The following is a 14,929-nucleotide window of genomic DNA, read 5'->3' as shown; positions in this document are numbered from 1 at the left end:
GTGGCATACAACTATACATCTGCATATTGACCAAAGGCCTCATTGCTGAAAACTTTTTGAGTAACTTCATTCATCTGAGTATTCCACTTGAAATTAACTTATTGCAAGAAGATGTCTGCAAATGAGACCTAACTGAACTACTAGGCCAGCATAAAGGAAAGCGCGGAAATTGCAATTTTCTTTTTTTAAACCTTGGTAGCAATGCCTGTTATCTTGAGTATTCAGAATAGCCTACTTATGTATATTCCTTTCTTCTAAAGAGTAGTCTTTTTACCAAACATACGTATTCCAGGTTTAAAAGATAACTTTCTTATTTGTTCTCAGATGAAAGTGTTTATAGTTTCAGCGTGTGGAAAGAGAACAGCATCTAGCTTTGTGGTTTCTCTGTACATGCATGGTCTTTGATGCAAGAGGATGAAAGGGAAGATTACTAACTTATTTCGAGAAGCAGACTTCATTGAGTACATGCTGAATATTTTCTAGACTTTTACAGTAGGAATCTTAATTCAAATATATTTAAATTATGTTAGAGTTGTAAGAGAAAAGCAAATTAATTTTTTTTCAAAACATTACCTTAGTTTTTTGTTTGGTGGTGGTCTGAAGCAGACACAAAGAATGACTGTCCGAACAAAACAGCACAAAGATACCACTCCTAGCATATCCTCTCAGTTTCTAATAATTTGCATCCCAGGAATTTCCTGAGCCATACAGTCCCCATACCTTCACATTAAAAAGCTGTGGATGCGCTTAACAGCCTAGAGGTCTCTTTACAGAGGCGAAAGTAAGTCAGCCATCTATAAGGCTTGCCCACAATCACCTCCTATCAATCATCTTGAGAGAAATACTTTCAGTTATACTTAAAAATCTACACAGCCTGTTAACATAAAATGTAATTCTAATGGCATTGTCTGACCTGCTATCAGATGGGCTAGCCCCACTTCAAGGTGCCAGCAGCCAAAGTAATAGAAAAATAAACACATTCACATTTTATATAAAAATGCACAAAACACCTACAGTGAGATATGGGAGCTACCAGGTAGCAACATACTATTCAGTTATGGTCAAGAGATTACAGAGAATGGCAAAAGATGACATGAATCAGCAGTGCCTTTTCTCACCATTTGCAATTTAATCATGTTATTATAGAGGTCTTGGGGAACAGCACCTCTTTTCCACTCCCCCATTTTAAAGAAAAACTAAACCCAGTGGCACTTACTGAACAAAAAAAAAATTCCTAGTGATTTTGGGGTGGTTTTTTGTTTGTTTAAACAAGAAGCAGTGCCATTTAAAAAAATATATATTATTTTGGGACACTGAAACAGCCTTACCCCTAAGTCCTGCAGAGCCCATAGATGTCTTCTCTTGCTGGTATTGCTCTCTCTGTTGCTGAACAAGAGGTAGGGTCTGCCCCTTACAGTTATATGATGTACAGTACCTAATGACTTGTTCATAAGCACCTTTCATAAAGCAAACTTCAGGTTTGTCCTAAAAGGAAAAAGAATTGTTGTGTGCACATATCTGTATGTATATATCAATATATACACACACAAGTACATACACACATAAGAATGGCAAAGCTGTACTTTTCTAAAGAGTCTTCAGAACGTAATGCAAATCAAAATTAGACTTCTAAACCTAAAAATCTGTTCTTTTGACTATCTCTATACAGTGTATGTTCAAGAGTGGTAATGTCAAAAGAGCCAAGCTATCAGTATCTCATCTCAGTAAACAGTAGACACCACACACATCAGACACCGTGGGTCACAGTTTATACACTGAAGAGGCCATACAAAGGACAGAAAAGCCTACACAGAACAACAGACTGAAAAGACCTTTAGCTCATCATTTGACCAGCTGCACAGGTCATTAAATACTACCTGCATTCTTGTACCATGCCTAACAACTCTACTATTTTCCAGATAACCATCTAGGCTTGATGATATCAAAGGATCAAGAACACACCACCTACCTTAAACACTTAACTCCAATGCTAAAATCAACTCATCCTTTCCCTTCCTGCCTTTTCCATTAAGAATTGCTGCCTCAGCTCAATTTCCAATCACTGATTCTCATCTTCTCTTCCCTGCTGAACTAAAAAGCTCTTTTTTAATACATCTATTTTCTCCCTGTGAAGGTATTTATGCACAGCAGTCAAGTTACCTCATTCTTTCTGATAAGCTCAAGCGATAGAGCTCTAAATTTCTAATCCCACTGCATTTTCTTAGCCTTCAAAGAATTTATGCTCCCTTTAAAACTGCTACCATTTTTTCAACAGTCTTAAAAGTGCTGATACCACAACACAGACACAATAAATCCTTACATGAATGAAAGCTGTATAGCAATTCCTGCTCACTACTCTTTATACAGACAAGAATTATACAACAATATTAACAATATAGATAAAAGGAGTAAAATGCTTTGTTTCCAAAGCAAAAATTTTACTGTGATACTCGAACGCTGTCAATAAGCCTTTTTTTGGCTAGAAGTACTAGGAAATTTTCCATAAATCCAAGGTAAGGTCTGTCCGTGCACATATTGTCTAGAAGGATCCAGTTACCAGACTGGCAGTGACTATGTCAATATTTGTAACAAAAACATTCAGACTAGTCTAAATGAAATATGAATGCAAATACATATGTGAAAGCATCAGAAGATGGAAAAATAGGTTAAAGACTGGTTTGTATTGATAATCCAGGACACTGTTGACATGAGTAAAAATCTGTCAACACGGGGGAATGTGCTGTCTGCATCGGAACTAGAAAACCTGCATTTTAGCCTAACACAAATTTTACTATCAAACATCAGTACATCTTCTTGCTCTTAGTTCATTACATAACTGTGTAGCACTGGAACAGCAGAAGTTTGTCAAAATTGCTTTACATGTTTGAGGAGGGAGGAGAAGGAAGAAAAAAACCCACCCAGGTATACATTCAAAGTCTCGGATATCAAAATACCTAAAATAATTTCCCAGTATGCCTTTTATGGAAATAATTTCTTGTGATTCTTAATCTCCACTTCAGAGTTTGAAACTAAAACTGTATCTATTATCAAACCATATTCCCAGGATTGTGCACTACTACCAGCCTGCCGTAACTTCTGAAGTGAAAAATGAGGATATTAAACAAGGTAGATAACCGTTCTACAGAGCCAGGGCACAAGGAAACAGTGACTGAAGCTTACCTGCTGTGTTCTGTGAACACATTTAACAGCCATCCATTTTTGTTCTGAGCTGAAGGGATATTCAGCCTTCCTTATGTAGTCTTCCTGGAGTCCATCTAAACCCATCTGCATAAAACAGAAGTACCACCACAATATCAGGACCTCTTCTTTCCAAACAGCTATACAATTTGTTGACTTGTTGAGACATCTTAGTTAACAATCATTACTTTCATCCCCAAAGTTGCTTTTGAGCACCATTCCAGTTTAGACAAACTTCTGAAAAACTAGCACCGAAACCCCTTAGAAGCTTCTTTCAGGCTTCAGCATCAGTCAGACCATTGAACACTATACTATCTTTGATCCACAGATCTTGAAATACTTCGTGGATTATGACCATCCACAAACACAAGTCTTGCAACGGCTAGCAATGTAGCTAAAACAAAAATAGATGTCTAAAGCCCCAAAGCCTTCCCCCCCTGCCGCGCCCTCCTTACATCTATGTAATTCCTCTGCTAGGACGGCCTAGAAAATTGTAACACAAGGCTGTGGCAAAGTCTGAAGAAGGCACTTTAAGTTTGAATGATCCAACCTGAAGTGACTTTTTTTTCTAAGTGAACAGAATCACCAAAACATTTAATCTGGAGTTAACCATGAAGACTCCAGACAAAATGCATTTAATTCTGAATGCTGTTCTCTCCCCGCCTCTGATGCACCTCACAGCATTCCATTCTCTACCCTTAAAGTCCAAGAGAAAGTGACAATTAAAGAAGGTGCGGAAGCAGCAGCCTGCCATAAGCCATTCTCAGTACTTAGAGAGCTTCACAACTCCTTCACTATCTCCTTTTCCAGCAACAGATGTGAAACACTCCTTCTCAGCTTCTATGGGCTCATGCCAAAATAACATCACTCTGGTCCTTCCCAGTCAAAGACTGGGGACTTGGAATGAGTCTCAGCAAGAAGATATATCTACCTTGGGCTTCAGTTACACAGGGAGAGACTGTAATGCATTCATCTTCCAATGTTTTTCAGTTTATTCACCAACACAGAAAATTATCAAGTGCTAACAGGCCTTGCTACATTTCTCAGTAGCTGTAACAGGTGTGTCACAGCTTTATAGAAAAAAACCCAAAACATTTAACTACAGCATCCACAATTCGAACTACCCATGCCCCACACTTATAGGGCACTGTAAGTGTTGCAGTCACCAATACACCAGTTATCAACTTCTTACTGCTTCTGATGAGAACTGTGAAAGAGACAGCTCAATCAACACTCAACAGGCAAATTAGTTTGTGGCAGGTAAAATGACAGTATTAAGTACAAAAATATGAAAATAAAGATTTTACTTCAGTTATACATAATTTTCTCTCATATTTCAGAATGTCCAACCATTTCCAACAAGTAAGAAACACAGGACATAAGCAGTTGCCATAAAAATCTAGGCACCCCAAAGGAGAAGAAAATGGGAAAAAAAACTCCAAAACTTATTTCTACATACTTCCCACCTGTCACGAATCCAAAAAGCACCACCAAGTACACACCTTCATAGCAAGCGCAATTAAAGCCCCTTCTGTTGGCTTCCCCATTAACGTGTTGTTTCTAATCAAAGCATCATTGCACACACAACCGGCCTGTAAGAGGACGAAGAAAAGGGAAGAAAACAGAACACAAAGTAAATTCCATACAAAGCTCTCGTGCTACATCATAAAATTAAAACTCACTTTGTGCCAAGTCTTACCTCAACAATTTTGCTAATGGATGGGTTATTGTAACCATGAATAACTTCACCGTCGAGCATCACCTCTCCAAACCTGTTATAACCTACTCCAGTAACCTGCAAGACAAACAGCCAAAGGCGGAATGCAATGTAATGTTCACCAGGTTCATAAACTGTTTTAATCTCATCTTTTTCACTACAAACTACACAAAATTTTAAAAAGGCCATTCATAATGACTGATTTTACCCAGTGTGAATGGATTGTCCTACGCAGCTTCTAATGTAGAAGGTACTAGATTAAGGAATAAAAAACTGAGGGCAAGGGAGTTCAATGAAATACATTAGAGACTAATTTATATATTTTTAAAGTAGCAATTTTATTCCTTAGCATAAATAAATGCAATGTATGTTGTTCCATTACAGTATTAGGCATGCTTTCTTTTGCTTTCTAATTTTTTCCTCCTATTTGTCTTTATCCTGGTTAATAATGCATACCCCTTGCAGGGAAATGGAAGTACAGAGCAAAGTCCTACTTCCATCCAGTAAGACGGGAGCGGGGGGGGGGGAAATCATACTTGAACAGTCTCTCAGCTGAGACCTCAGAGAGGTGTTAAAAAACACTAAAATTGTATTTTTAGTGCATAAAAACCAAGCATCCCACTAGGATCCTAAAAAAGTCTACGGCATTAACAGCTAATATATTTTACAGCCATTTCAAGTTCTCTTTGAATTGGGAAAAAGGAGCTGACTTGACCCAGATGTAAACAAATTGTGCTAGTAGTAAAGAAAAAGCAATTACAGTATTCCTACAGAATTCTAAAAATAGAAAAATAAATACCAGGATATATAAGCAAACACAGGTAATTATCAGGAAAGAATAAGAAAAAAAATACCAGTACTTATGCTTACAGAAATCAGTGACAAGACGCTCTGTTAACTGTAATGTGAAAAAAACCCTGATCAAGAAGAGCTTGAGAATTTAATAACTTGTTTAAAACACTCCCATGAAACCACATCTAGTTCCACACCTTGCTGCTTTTCCACTCCTGCTGCTTTTGCTTCTTTTATGTGCGTTTACATAGTCTTTCAGCCAAAAGCTGAATATCCCTATTTTAAATGTTTGCAACATGCAAATTTTATTTTTATGCACCTGCAACAGCAAAATAACCTAAACTTTCTTTACTGAAGAAAAAAAAAAAAGACAAGCTCTCAACTTGTCTTTGTACTGTATCTTGGCATCTGTCTTACATTGTGACCTAAAGCCATCAAGAGATTAAGGACCTAACATATTATACAAAAAAATTCGTCTTTAACCAGAGAAGTCTTGGATAGCACAGCTCAAAGGCTGCAATACTAAATGAACTGAAGAACAGAATTAGCTGGAAGTTGATGAACAGGAATTGGTGCAACAAATGTATGCTTTCCCAACTGATACTTTACCTGCAGTATACTCAAGTGTGTTTACTTCATTGTGTGTATCAGCTGAAAAAGGAAAATTAAAGTCTAACAGTCTCACTACATACCTCAGCATGCTGCCCATCTGAAGTAAAAATATGAGTAACGGTCATTTCATTCTTTGTCAGAGTTCCAGTTTTATCTGAACAAATTACATTGCAACAACCTGAAATAACCAATTAACATCTATAAGACAATGTTTGTTTAAAACGATGCAAGTAACTAACGAGAACAGAAGTATTCAAGGCAAACAAATTTTGAGAAATACTGCAGCTGTCTTTGTGAAAAAACAAAATGGGATTTAACAGAGACAGCCGATTTTCAACTATTAATGAATAGCTGTACAAGGTTCTTTGCAAGTTTGTCCAATAAATAAAAAAAACTAATTAAAATCCCAAATTCACAACTTATCTGAAATGCTTCCATTCACTACCTCTCCTTCATTTTATTCTGCTGTATCTTGAACTACATTAGTGAAATTGCAATTACAACTCCTGGTTAGAAGGAAAGCTAAAAGCCTGCTTTACAGCAGTCAATCTTCTTTATCAAAAAGTACAGCATCCAACAGTAGCACACAAAAGTATGACTTACTAATAAACCAGCAAATTTTAATAAGATTGAAAAGATTACAGAAATGTGAAATTTATATACACCTTTTTAACTCAGGGAAGGAGTATTTTGAAAGAGTGTTGCAGTATCTTGACATTTTTGGACACGATAGCAGGAATTGCAAAAGCAACAAAAATCCTTGCAAAACTAATGAAACTCCGCTACAGGCATTAGAAAAATATTTCCAGTATTCAAATGCAAAAAGAAATCCAAATGCAGCACAATTATTTAACTTAGTATTGCTATTTCTTTTCCATGTCCTGTGCTTCCCATGTTTCATGACTGGAACTGCAGCCAGAACATTTTTCAGCTTTAATGGTTTTAAATGATTTTAAGTTTTAATATGAGCAGCATCACATCCCGAAGGGGATTACATTATGCTTAGTAATAATTATGATTACAAAGCTTTTTCTAATATTCAGACTTGGATTTGTTTCCAACTGCCAATATCAGTCCTAAATTTACACTAAAAATTTACTTTAAAAAATATTTTACAAGTCTTATTTAACAAGAACACCTTACAGCAAACAAGTATAAAGGGTACTCCATACATCCAATTGCACATACAGTTTAGAGTATTGCTGGTGTAATATGCTGACAGACCGTTTATATCAGCCAGAAAAAAAAACAAAACCAACAAACGTGGAGGGCCCGCAAAAACATGTATCTGAATTCTACCTGTGTAATGCATTCAATTTAGAAGTGTTTTAGAGATACCACCACATTGCTAGGAAAGTAAGAATACCTGCTTTATTTTAATCATTAATTATCAATATTTGTGTTGATTTCCTAACATTTATATCAAAATACTACCTCTACATTAGTCTCGTCATACCTAAAGTTTCAACAATAGGCAGTTTTTTTACAATAGCCCGTTTCTTCACCATTCTCATCACACCAAGGGCCAGCGTCACTGTTACTACAATTGGGAGTCCTTCAGGGATTGCAGCTACAGCCAAACTGTAATGAAAGTAAATATACAAATCTTGTCTTAGAATGTCATGCATGAATACATGGTAATGATGAATTTAAGCTTCAAAACATTGTTTCTGTAGCTGTCTTGTTCACTGTGGTTAAAATTAAAAGGAAGCAGCTGCCATTTGACTCTAGTTGTATACCATTTATTATAATTCACACACTGAAGACAGTAACAAAATGCAATAACTTAGACATTTCTACTCATTACTTATGCAGAAGCATGAAGAAAAGTTGCGGGGAGGGAGAGAGAAATCAATTGTACATCTGCTTTGCCTACACAAAACACTAATTAGTACTGTGCAAAGCAGCTCAGATTGTGAAGAATAAGTGTAGTCAGCATTAAACAGAACTGGGAAATGTCACCATTTAGGTGACCACTGATCCACAGTAGGTGACCACTGATCCACAGTTGTCACTTGCAGATTATGATGTGACAGCAAGCTAAGTGCAAGAATGAGGCACAACAGGTCATTTAAAAAAAAAAAATCAAAACATCAAATAAAAAACCTGATAATGGTGTAAACAAGATCACAATAACTCATTAGATGATGCTCAAAGATGCTGGTCCTGGTACTTTCCCTTCTTCCTCCCTCCCTCCCCTCCGAAAGGGTAAGTCTCCAGAGTCTGATCCTGTCATTTAAAGACATGCTTCTGCCTTATGCACTGTCCACGCAATTAGCAACTTAGCAACTTTTTTAAGAGTACAAAGTTAGATCATCTAAATTCAGTGTTATTCTCAGCAGACAGCACCCTGGGATTAAGTTTCCAGAATATGCTAGAAAATGAGCTAATGGACTACATGACAGAAGGCTTGTGGTAACTTCGTTTTGTCTGATGCCACTTATAAAATTACATTTACTTTATTTACTCGGTGATGGAAATTCAAACTGTACCACTCTATCGTCTGCTTGCAGATGATCCACAATAAATCCACAGTCCATGCTCAGAAATCACCACATGAATGCACGGTTTAAGAGACTGACAAGAACACACTGTATCATTAAAAATGACTATGAATTTGCTTTTTTTACAGCACAAAGTCTATCTTCATTTTGAATAACTTATGCGAACTTAAAAGCAGAGTCAGTGTGCAAGCATATTATAATATACGTCACTAGCTTTCAGACATGTGCTGCAATGCATGATCTACACTATTTAAAAACAAAAATCTTACCTCACACCAATTGTGAACATATCAAGGATATGCTTTCCTTGCAACCACCCAACCAGCATAATAACTCCTATAAAGAAAACAGCCGTCAGGATAAATATAAAACCAACATGTACTGTGTAGCCTCATGAGGACAAGAAAAAGGACTCGAATAGCCAAAATCACGCTTATCATTGCGCTACCTATAAAAATATATTAATTCTTGCACTATCAAAGCATGATTCCATTAGTATGGCAGAAGTGAAGAAAGCTTCTGCCAGTCAAGTTGCCCAGTCATACCGACAGTAAGGTACTCTTTTATGGACACCCTGAATCAGAATACAAGGCACACTGCAATTTAAAATGAAGCATTTAGAAGCCAAAAAGTAAGTCAGAAAAGTATGTTTGCAGGAAGAAGCAAGAAAACACCCTTTTCCGATGAAAGTTGTGTCACAGCAGTAATCTTCAGATGGTTAGTGGCATGAACTCAAAGTGACCAATAAAATGAGGACCCAAAATATTTTAAAGATATAAAGCCTTCCGTTTTCCCAAGCCTACACATTAGTTTCAGTTACATAATAATTTGTAATTCTTTTACATAAATTCTCTTACCTATTATACCAAAGGAATACAAGGAAAGCTGTTTTCCCAAGAGATCCATGCTCTTCTGCAGAGGTGTCTTTGGAGCCTTGACAAATGGTAAACATGCAGTAGTTAACAAGCACGGGTGAAAAAGCATGAACTGTATGACATATTACTTCGGATGTGCAAATTTCAAGACACCGTCAGTGAGGAAGATACAGTTATACCCTATGCTTACTTTGTGAAAACAGACTGCTCTGTTCCATTCTTCTGTAGATTTCAAGACTCAAGAACACTTCAATGAAATGAAAAAATTATTAGAAATATTCTTTGGGAGCTCTGTGATGTCTACAGCAAATAATCTAATACAAAATATTTTAATAAAAAAAAGATTTTATTATCAAAGATTTTATTAAAAAAAAAAATCATGCTGACTAAAAGCCACTGCACTTCTTCCAAGAACAAAAAGTTCTTGATAACAATAATAAAACTGTCTTTTCAAGACAAAGGCATTAGAGCCCTGGAAGGCCAGTTATATCTCAAAAGGAATTTGTTGATCATCTGCAGAAAATTCAATTTAAGCAAATAGAAAACTGTGGAAATACTTAGATAATCTAGTGTCAAAAAAAAAAAAAAAGGGGGCGTAGAAAGGAGGAGAGGACACAAAGCAAAAATTTTAATTAAAAAAGCCCAAAACAGGTAAGTGGATTTTTACATTGTATGCCAGTGAGTTTGGTTTTTTTAATAGTAATATATGGTGGACTACAGTATAGAAAGCATGGCAAAAAAAAGATAGGGTTATTGTAAAATCATGTTTGTTCAACAAGTAATGAAAAAAGTGCATGTACACTATCTAAGAAAGCTGGTGTCAAGTTTGATTCACTCTTACCTTCAAAATTTACTTTTAAAATTAGTTTACTGTAATATAAACATCAAAAATAACCCTACAATACTCTGATATTCCAGAATGTTGTTGGTGTAGAATGCTCACAAAGGGCTCTTTCTTATTGTTGTTTGGGTTTTTTTTTTCCACTAATAATTACACTTGTTACAATACAAACTAAATACTATTGAACAGATGATTGTATTTTCCTCACATGTATATTAAAGTGGATTCCACTTCGGTGGCTGGACAGCAGTACTCCCTTGAAAGGTATGGTAATGCACTAAAGCTAAAAATACAAGGTCAGTGATGCACTGCTGGCTGATGCATGTAATGCCTTTAATTGCTCTGTTTGGGCAGATTTCAGAAATGTAAATACCTGGAAAAAAAAGTGCTGCCGATACTATGCCTGATCATGTCCTGACAGCTGGAGACAGACTGCCTCCTTATGATCCTACATTGCTCACGCAGCCAAAGAAGCTAGAAGGCCCTAGATACACAAAGCACTCCGGAGTCTGAATTCCCATGTGGATAAGTGTACTGCAATAAGGAAAAATCACTGTGGGAGTTTGATACACAAGAGTCAAAGGCAGCTTATAAAAGGATAAGGGACACCATGGAGCAGCAGGAGACACATGCATAACCCCGAAGAGTACACTGCTAATCAAGGGAAAACAGCCCTATGCATGCAGCCCACAAATCTGTCATACAAATCCCTTTTGCACAAATGTAGTTCCACTTGAAAAAAAATACACTTCCAGAAATTGCACAAACAAATTACAATAAGATTTGTTGCACGGAACAGGTTCAGAATATTATTTTCATGGTTAATATTTTTTAGGTCAGCTATGGCTATTCCATTGCATTGAACTACTTTCATCTCCATGAGCTAAGATTCATTTCACTAGAGAAAAGACAAATATTAAAAGCAACATAATTAAGTTTAACTAAGTTCCTAAGGTATAAATTCAAAGTTTTAATGGATGAAATACACACTTACAAAATATATAGCTTTGCTTCTAAATATTCACTCTTACCTCTTCTGCTTGCATCATTTTGAAAACTTCCCCAAATTCGGAGTTTTCTCCTGTTCCAATAACTATCCCCTAAAAAAAAGGCAAACAGAAAGCCAATTCAAATCTTAAGCTTAATTTTAATGTTAGTGGTTGCTCTTGACAGCTTTGACTCAAATAGCGGGCAAATGCCATTTAGCTTGCCATTAGCTTTGTTTATAGAATTAATTCTTGGCACAAATAGAATATATTTTTGCTAAAAAACATTTTGGCTCTGTGAAACAAACTGCTATTCCGTGCACTGCTGAAGTATTTGGTAACTACCAGTAACAAAACTCAAATATGGTTAGCCAAAACTGTATTTTCAGTGACAGATTTTCAAACACATGAATGTAGTTCTAGAAGCAAAATGCTACATCCTAGGCAGAAGGGTTTCCCATCATCTGATCCCTATAAATTTGAGCTCTCCTGGTGCTAGATTAGTTTTCTTTTTAAACCAGTGTCTGAAAAAGCACCAGTAATAAAAGATCTGCAGTGTATCACAGTAGTCTTCCATATTTCCAGTCAAAATTTTTATTTCTATCCCATTTCTATTCTTTCAGAAAACTCAACATATATGTAGTTATTAAATTACATTTCTCAACTGACAGGTGAACTTTAAAAATCAGAACTGTCTTCAAATAGTTGAAAAATTGAATATATTCTTCTCTATTAGTAATGATTTTACCTTTGCTTTTCCACATCTGACCAACGTTCCCATGAAAGCAATATTGCTCCTAGAAGTAAGGTCTCCATTGGTTGCTGCTGGCTGAGGAGCTGTAGATTTAGAGCAAGGAGCTGTCTCACCCGTGAGACTGGATTCATCAATAGAAAGGTCCACAGCCTTTGAAAACAAAATACACAGACTAGGTAAAAAGCATGACAATCTTTTTTAACTCATTGGAAGTGTTAATAGAAGTTACCCAATTTTGACCATTAAAAATACATCCAATTTATTAATATGGTAAGGAGCCATGTCAGTATCAACCATATTTTAAGGATCAACAAAGCAACAAGCACTCCTACAAAATACTGCAGCAATGCAACAAGCTCTCATTTTGAAGAGTCTAAGTTTACTCAATTTTGTGTTCATGATTGGTTTTCCATAAAACATTCAAGAGGTTGCAACTGTGTTGCATTCTGTCGCCAAACAAAGTTAATTAACTGCAAAGGCAAGTGCACATATATATATTAACCTCTCAATTCTTCCCCCATTCACTTCCTCCTATCATGATCCGTTAAGAACTCGGTAACAAAAATCATATTTCACACAGTGATTTTCATTCACAAAGTCTCTACAGGGAAAATATTCAAGTGGACCAGAGGAAGAGAAGTTGCCTTTTTTTGTTTTAGGTTTTACTTTTGTAGGTTTTGTGGTAGCATGTGGAGGCAGTTAGAGAAGGAAAAGTTAAAAATTAGTTACTCTGTATTAATCAGCTGACAGATGAAGAAAATAAAGCTTGTGCTCTATAAATATAACCCAAAACAAAAAATAACTTACCAAAATATAAATTGAAGAAAAACGTCTTCCCTCAACTGACATCCTTACGTATTAACCTACTGACTTTAATGACTCTTGAACAGACCCAAAGCCTGAATCATAAAATCCTGTTCACGAAATTTAAGTAAAATAATTCTGTACTATTAAAAAGTATAAAGCCGCTATTGGTGACTATACCACTAAATTTCAAGATAACCTTCTCAAGAAAAACAGTGTTAAAGGACGCACAATAAAACTCAACTGCCAAAACTCTTTCAAAGGATATCACTTACAAAGAGTAAGTAAGAACCAGTTACATTGCACTCGGTACCACTACACTATAGCAGATCACTCAAAGATTTGAGTTTGAGGTTTTTTGGTGTTTTGTTTTGGGTGCTTTTTGTTCAGGTTTTTTGGGGTTTTTTTTCTGGGTTTTTGGTTGGTTGGTTGGTTGGTTTTGTTTTGTTTTTGAGGAGGGGTGGTTGCTTTTTTGGTGTTTTTTTTTTTGAAATGGCATGATAACTCCGATGCACTCCAGTTCTAGCTGAATAACAAAATGAACACAGGTGGCTAGATCAAAAATTCTTTGGTCAATGTTAAAAAAGGACAGGACCTTTACTAAAGTGCTTTCTGATTGGGCAAATCCCTCTAATTCCTGCTATTCTCTCACATAGTTACCAGTGTAGTACCCATTTTTAAAAGATGGATGGTGTATCAATAAAGGAAAAGGGACGCTTGTCAAAAATTGCAATGAACATTTCAATCAAAGCCATAAAGAATGATTAACTCCAGAAAGTTCCATAGTAATTTTGTATTTGTTACGTATTCCTCAGACACCAAGCTGAAACAGTATGAAGATGCTGCTTTGCTACTATTCAGATTTAGCCACAACCTCTGAAATATGTATCATCACTACCAAAAGGAATTGTCTCCAAAGACTATACTGTTACGGGTATGTTAGTTCTTGATGTAATATTCTGGCTTTAGAGTACCATAAAACTTGATGGACCACTCATTAACATACAGAAAACTTAGGCCAGAAAAGGTCTTTTGGAAAACAAGATTGCCCCTGAAAGATTAGACCAGTAAAGAAACTTCCCACATATATGAAAGGCTGTAGAAAGTAAACAGTGCCTACTTTCATTTCTACAATTTTCTAGGACAGCATCAATCAGAATACGCCGAAGAGATCTAGCTCTTTATATGAAAAGATGATCTCCTTTTAATTATTTTTAAAACTCACCACCCCATAACAATGCCCAGTACAGACAAGATGAAAATAAGATGACATGCTCTTATTTTCACATGATCTGCAAGAGTAGTTGAGATAATGATGGCAGAAATTTTTAGCTGGTGTAGGGCTACAGACAACTGAGAAACTCTAATTCCGTTTCTGCTTTCCTTTGTAAGAGGTCCAAGCACGTTACTGTCACAGCATGCTATAACCTTATGAGCAAGAAAGAAGATGCTGCTGCAATAGCAGTTTCCTATCACTGCAGAGACTACACAATTGCTGAGGGAAGAAGAAAGTGTTTGCAATCGCAAAAACAAACCCAGTAGAGTACTAACTACACTACAGGGGCTAACAACAGATGAGCCAGACAAATTTCTCAAGAGCAACACAGATTTATCTCAGAAACTAGCTTGTTCAGGCTTTGTCTATAAAATGAACACTGATTAATCCAGTATCAATTGTGGATCTACAGCTCATCATATCCAGAAATTACTTTAAGATGATAGATAGCCCACGTAATGGGAAACCAGAGGATGCCCAATCTGACAGAAAAGTAACATGACATTACTCAATGAAAACCATCAAAATAAGATGAATAACATATGCATTCCACTTAATTTTTAGAGAATC

General features: G+C 36.2%; 1 protein-coding gene across 5 annotated transcripts in view; it reads right to left on the bottom strand.

Annotated features, from left to right (window-relative positions):
• ATP2C1 (ATPase secretory pathway Ca2+ transporting 1) overlaps window positions 1-14,929 on the bottom strand; it is a 52,002-nt gene that overhangs the window by 12,194 nt on the left and 24,879 nt on the right. For all 5 annotated transcript variants that reach the window (XM_063325293.1, XM_063325292.1, XM_063325294.1 and 2 more), the window contains exons 9-18: window positions 12,274-12,429; window positions 11,571-11,639; window positions 9,681-9,756; window positions 9,093-9,159; window positions 7,776-7,900; window positions 6,400-6,497; window positions 4,898-4,993; window positions 4,701-4,790; window positions 3,181-3,285; window positions 1,329-1,485 (exon numbers count right to left, since the gene is read on the bottom strand). In XM_063325293.1, the coding sequence (XP_063181363.1) occupies window positions 1,329-1,485; window positions 3,181-3,285; window positions 4,701-4,790; window positions 4,898-4,993; window positions 6,400-6,497; window positions 7,776-7,900; window positions 9,093-9,159; window positions 9,681-9,756; window positions 11,571-11,639; window positions 12,274-12,429 (1,039 nt within the window). The remainder of the gene's footprint in view (window positions 1-1,328; window positions 1,486-3,180; window positions 3,286-4,700; window positions 4,791-4,897; window positions 4,994-6,399; window positions 6,498-7,775; window positions 7,901-9,092; window positions 9,160-9,680; window positions 9,757-11,570; window positions 11,640-12,273; window positions 12,430-14,929) is intronic.

The sequence above is a fragment of the Chroicocephalus ridibundus genome, chromosome 2 (genome assembly GCF_963924245.1).
Source record: "Chroicocephalus ridibundus chromosome 2, bChrRid1.1, whole genome shotgun sequence".
Lineage (NCBI taxonomy): Eukaryota > Metazoa > Chordata > Aves > Charadriiformes > Laridae > Chroicocephalus > Chroicocephalus ridibundus.
The sequence above is the reverse complement of the archived record's forward strand: the minus strand, read 5'-3'. Positions and strand labels throughout refer to the sequence as shown.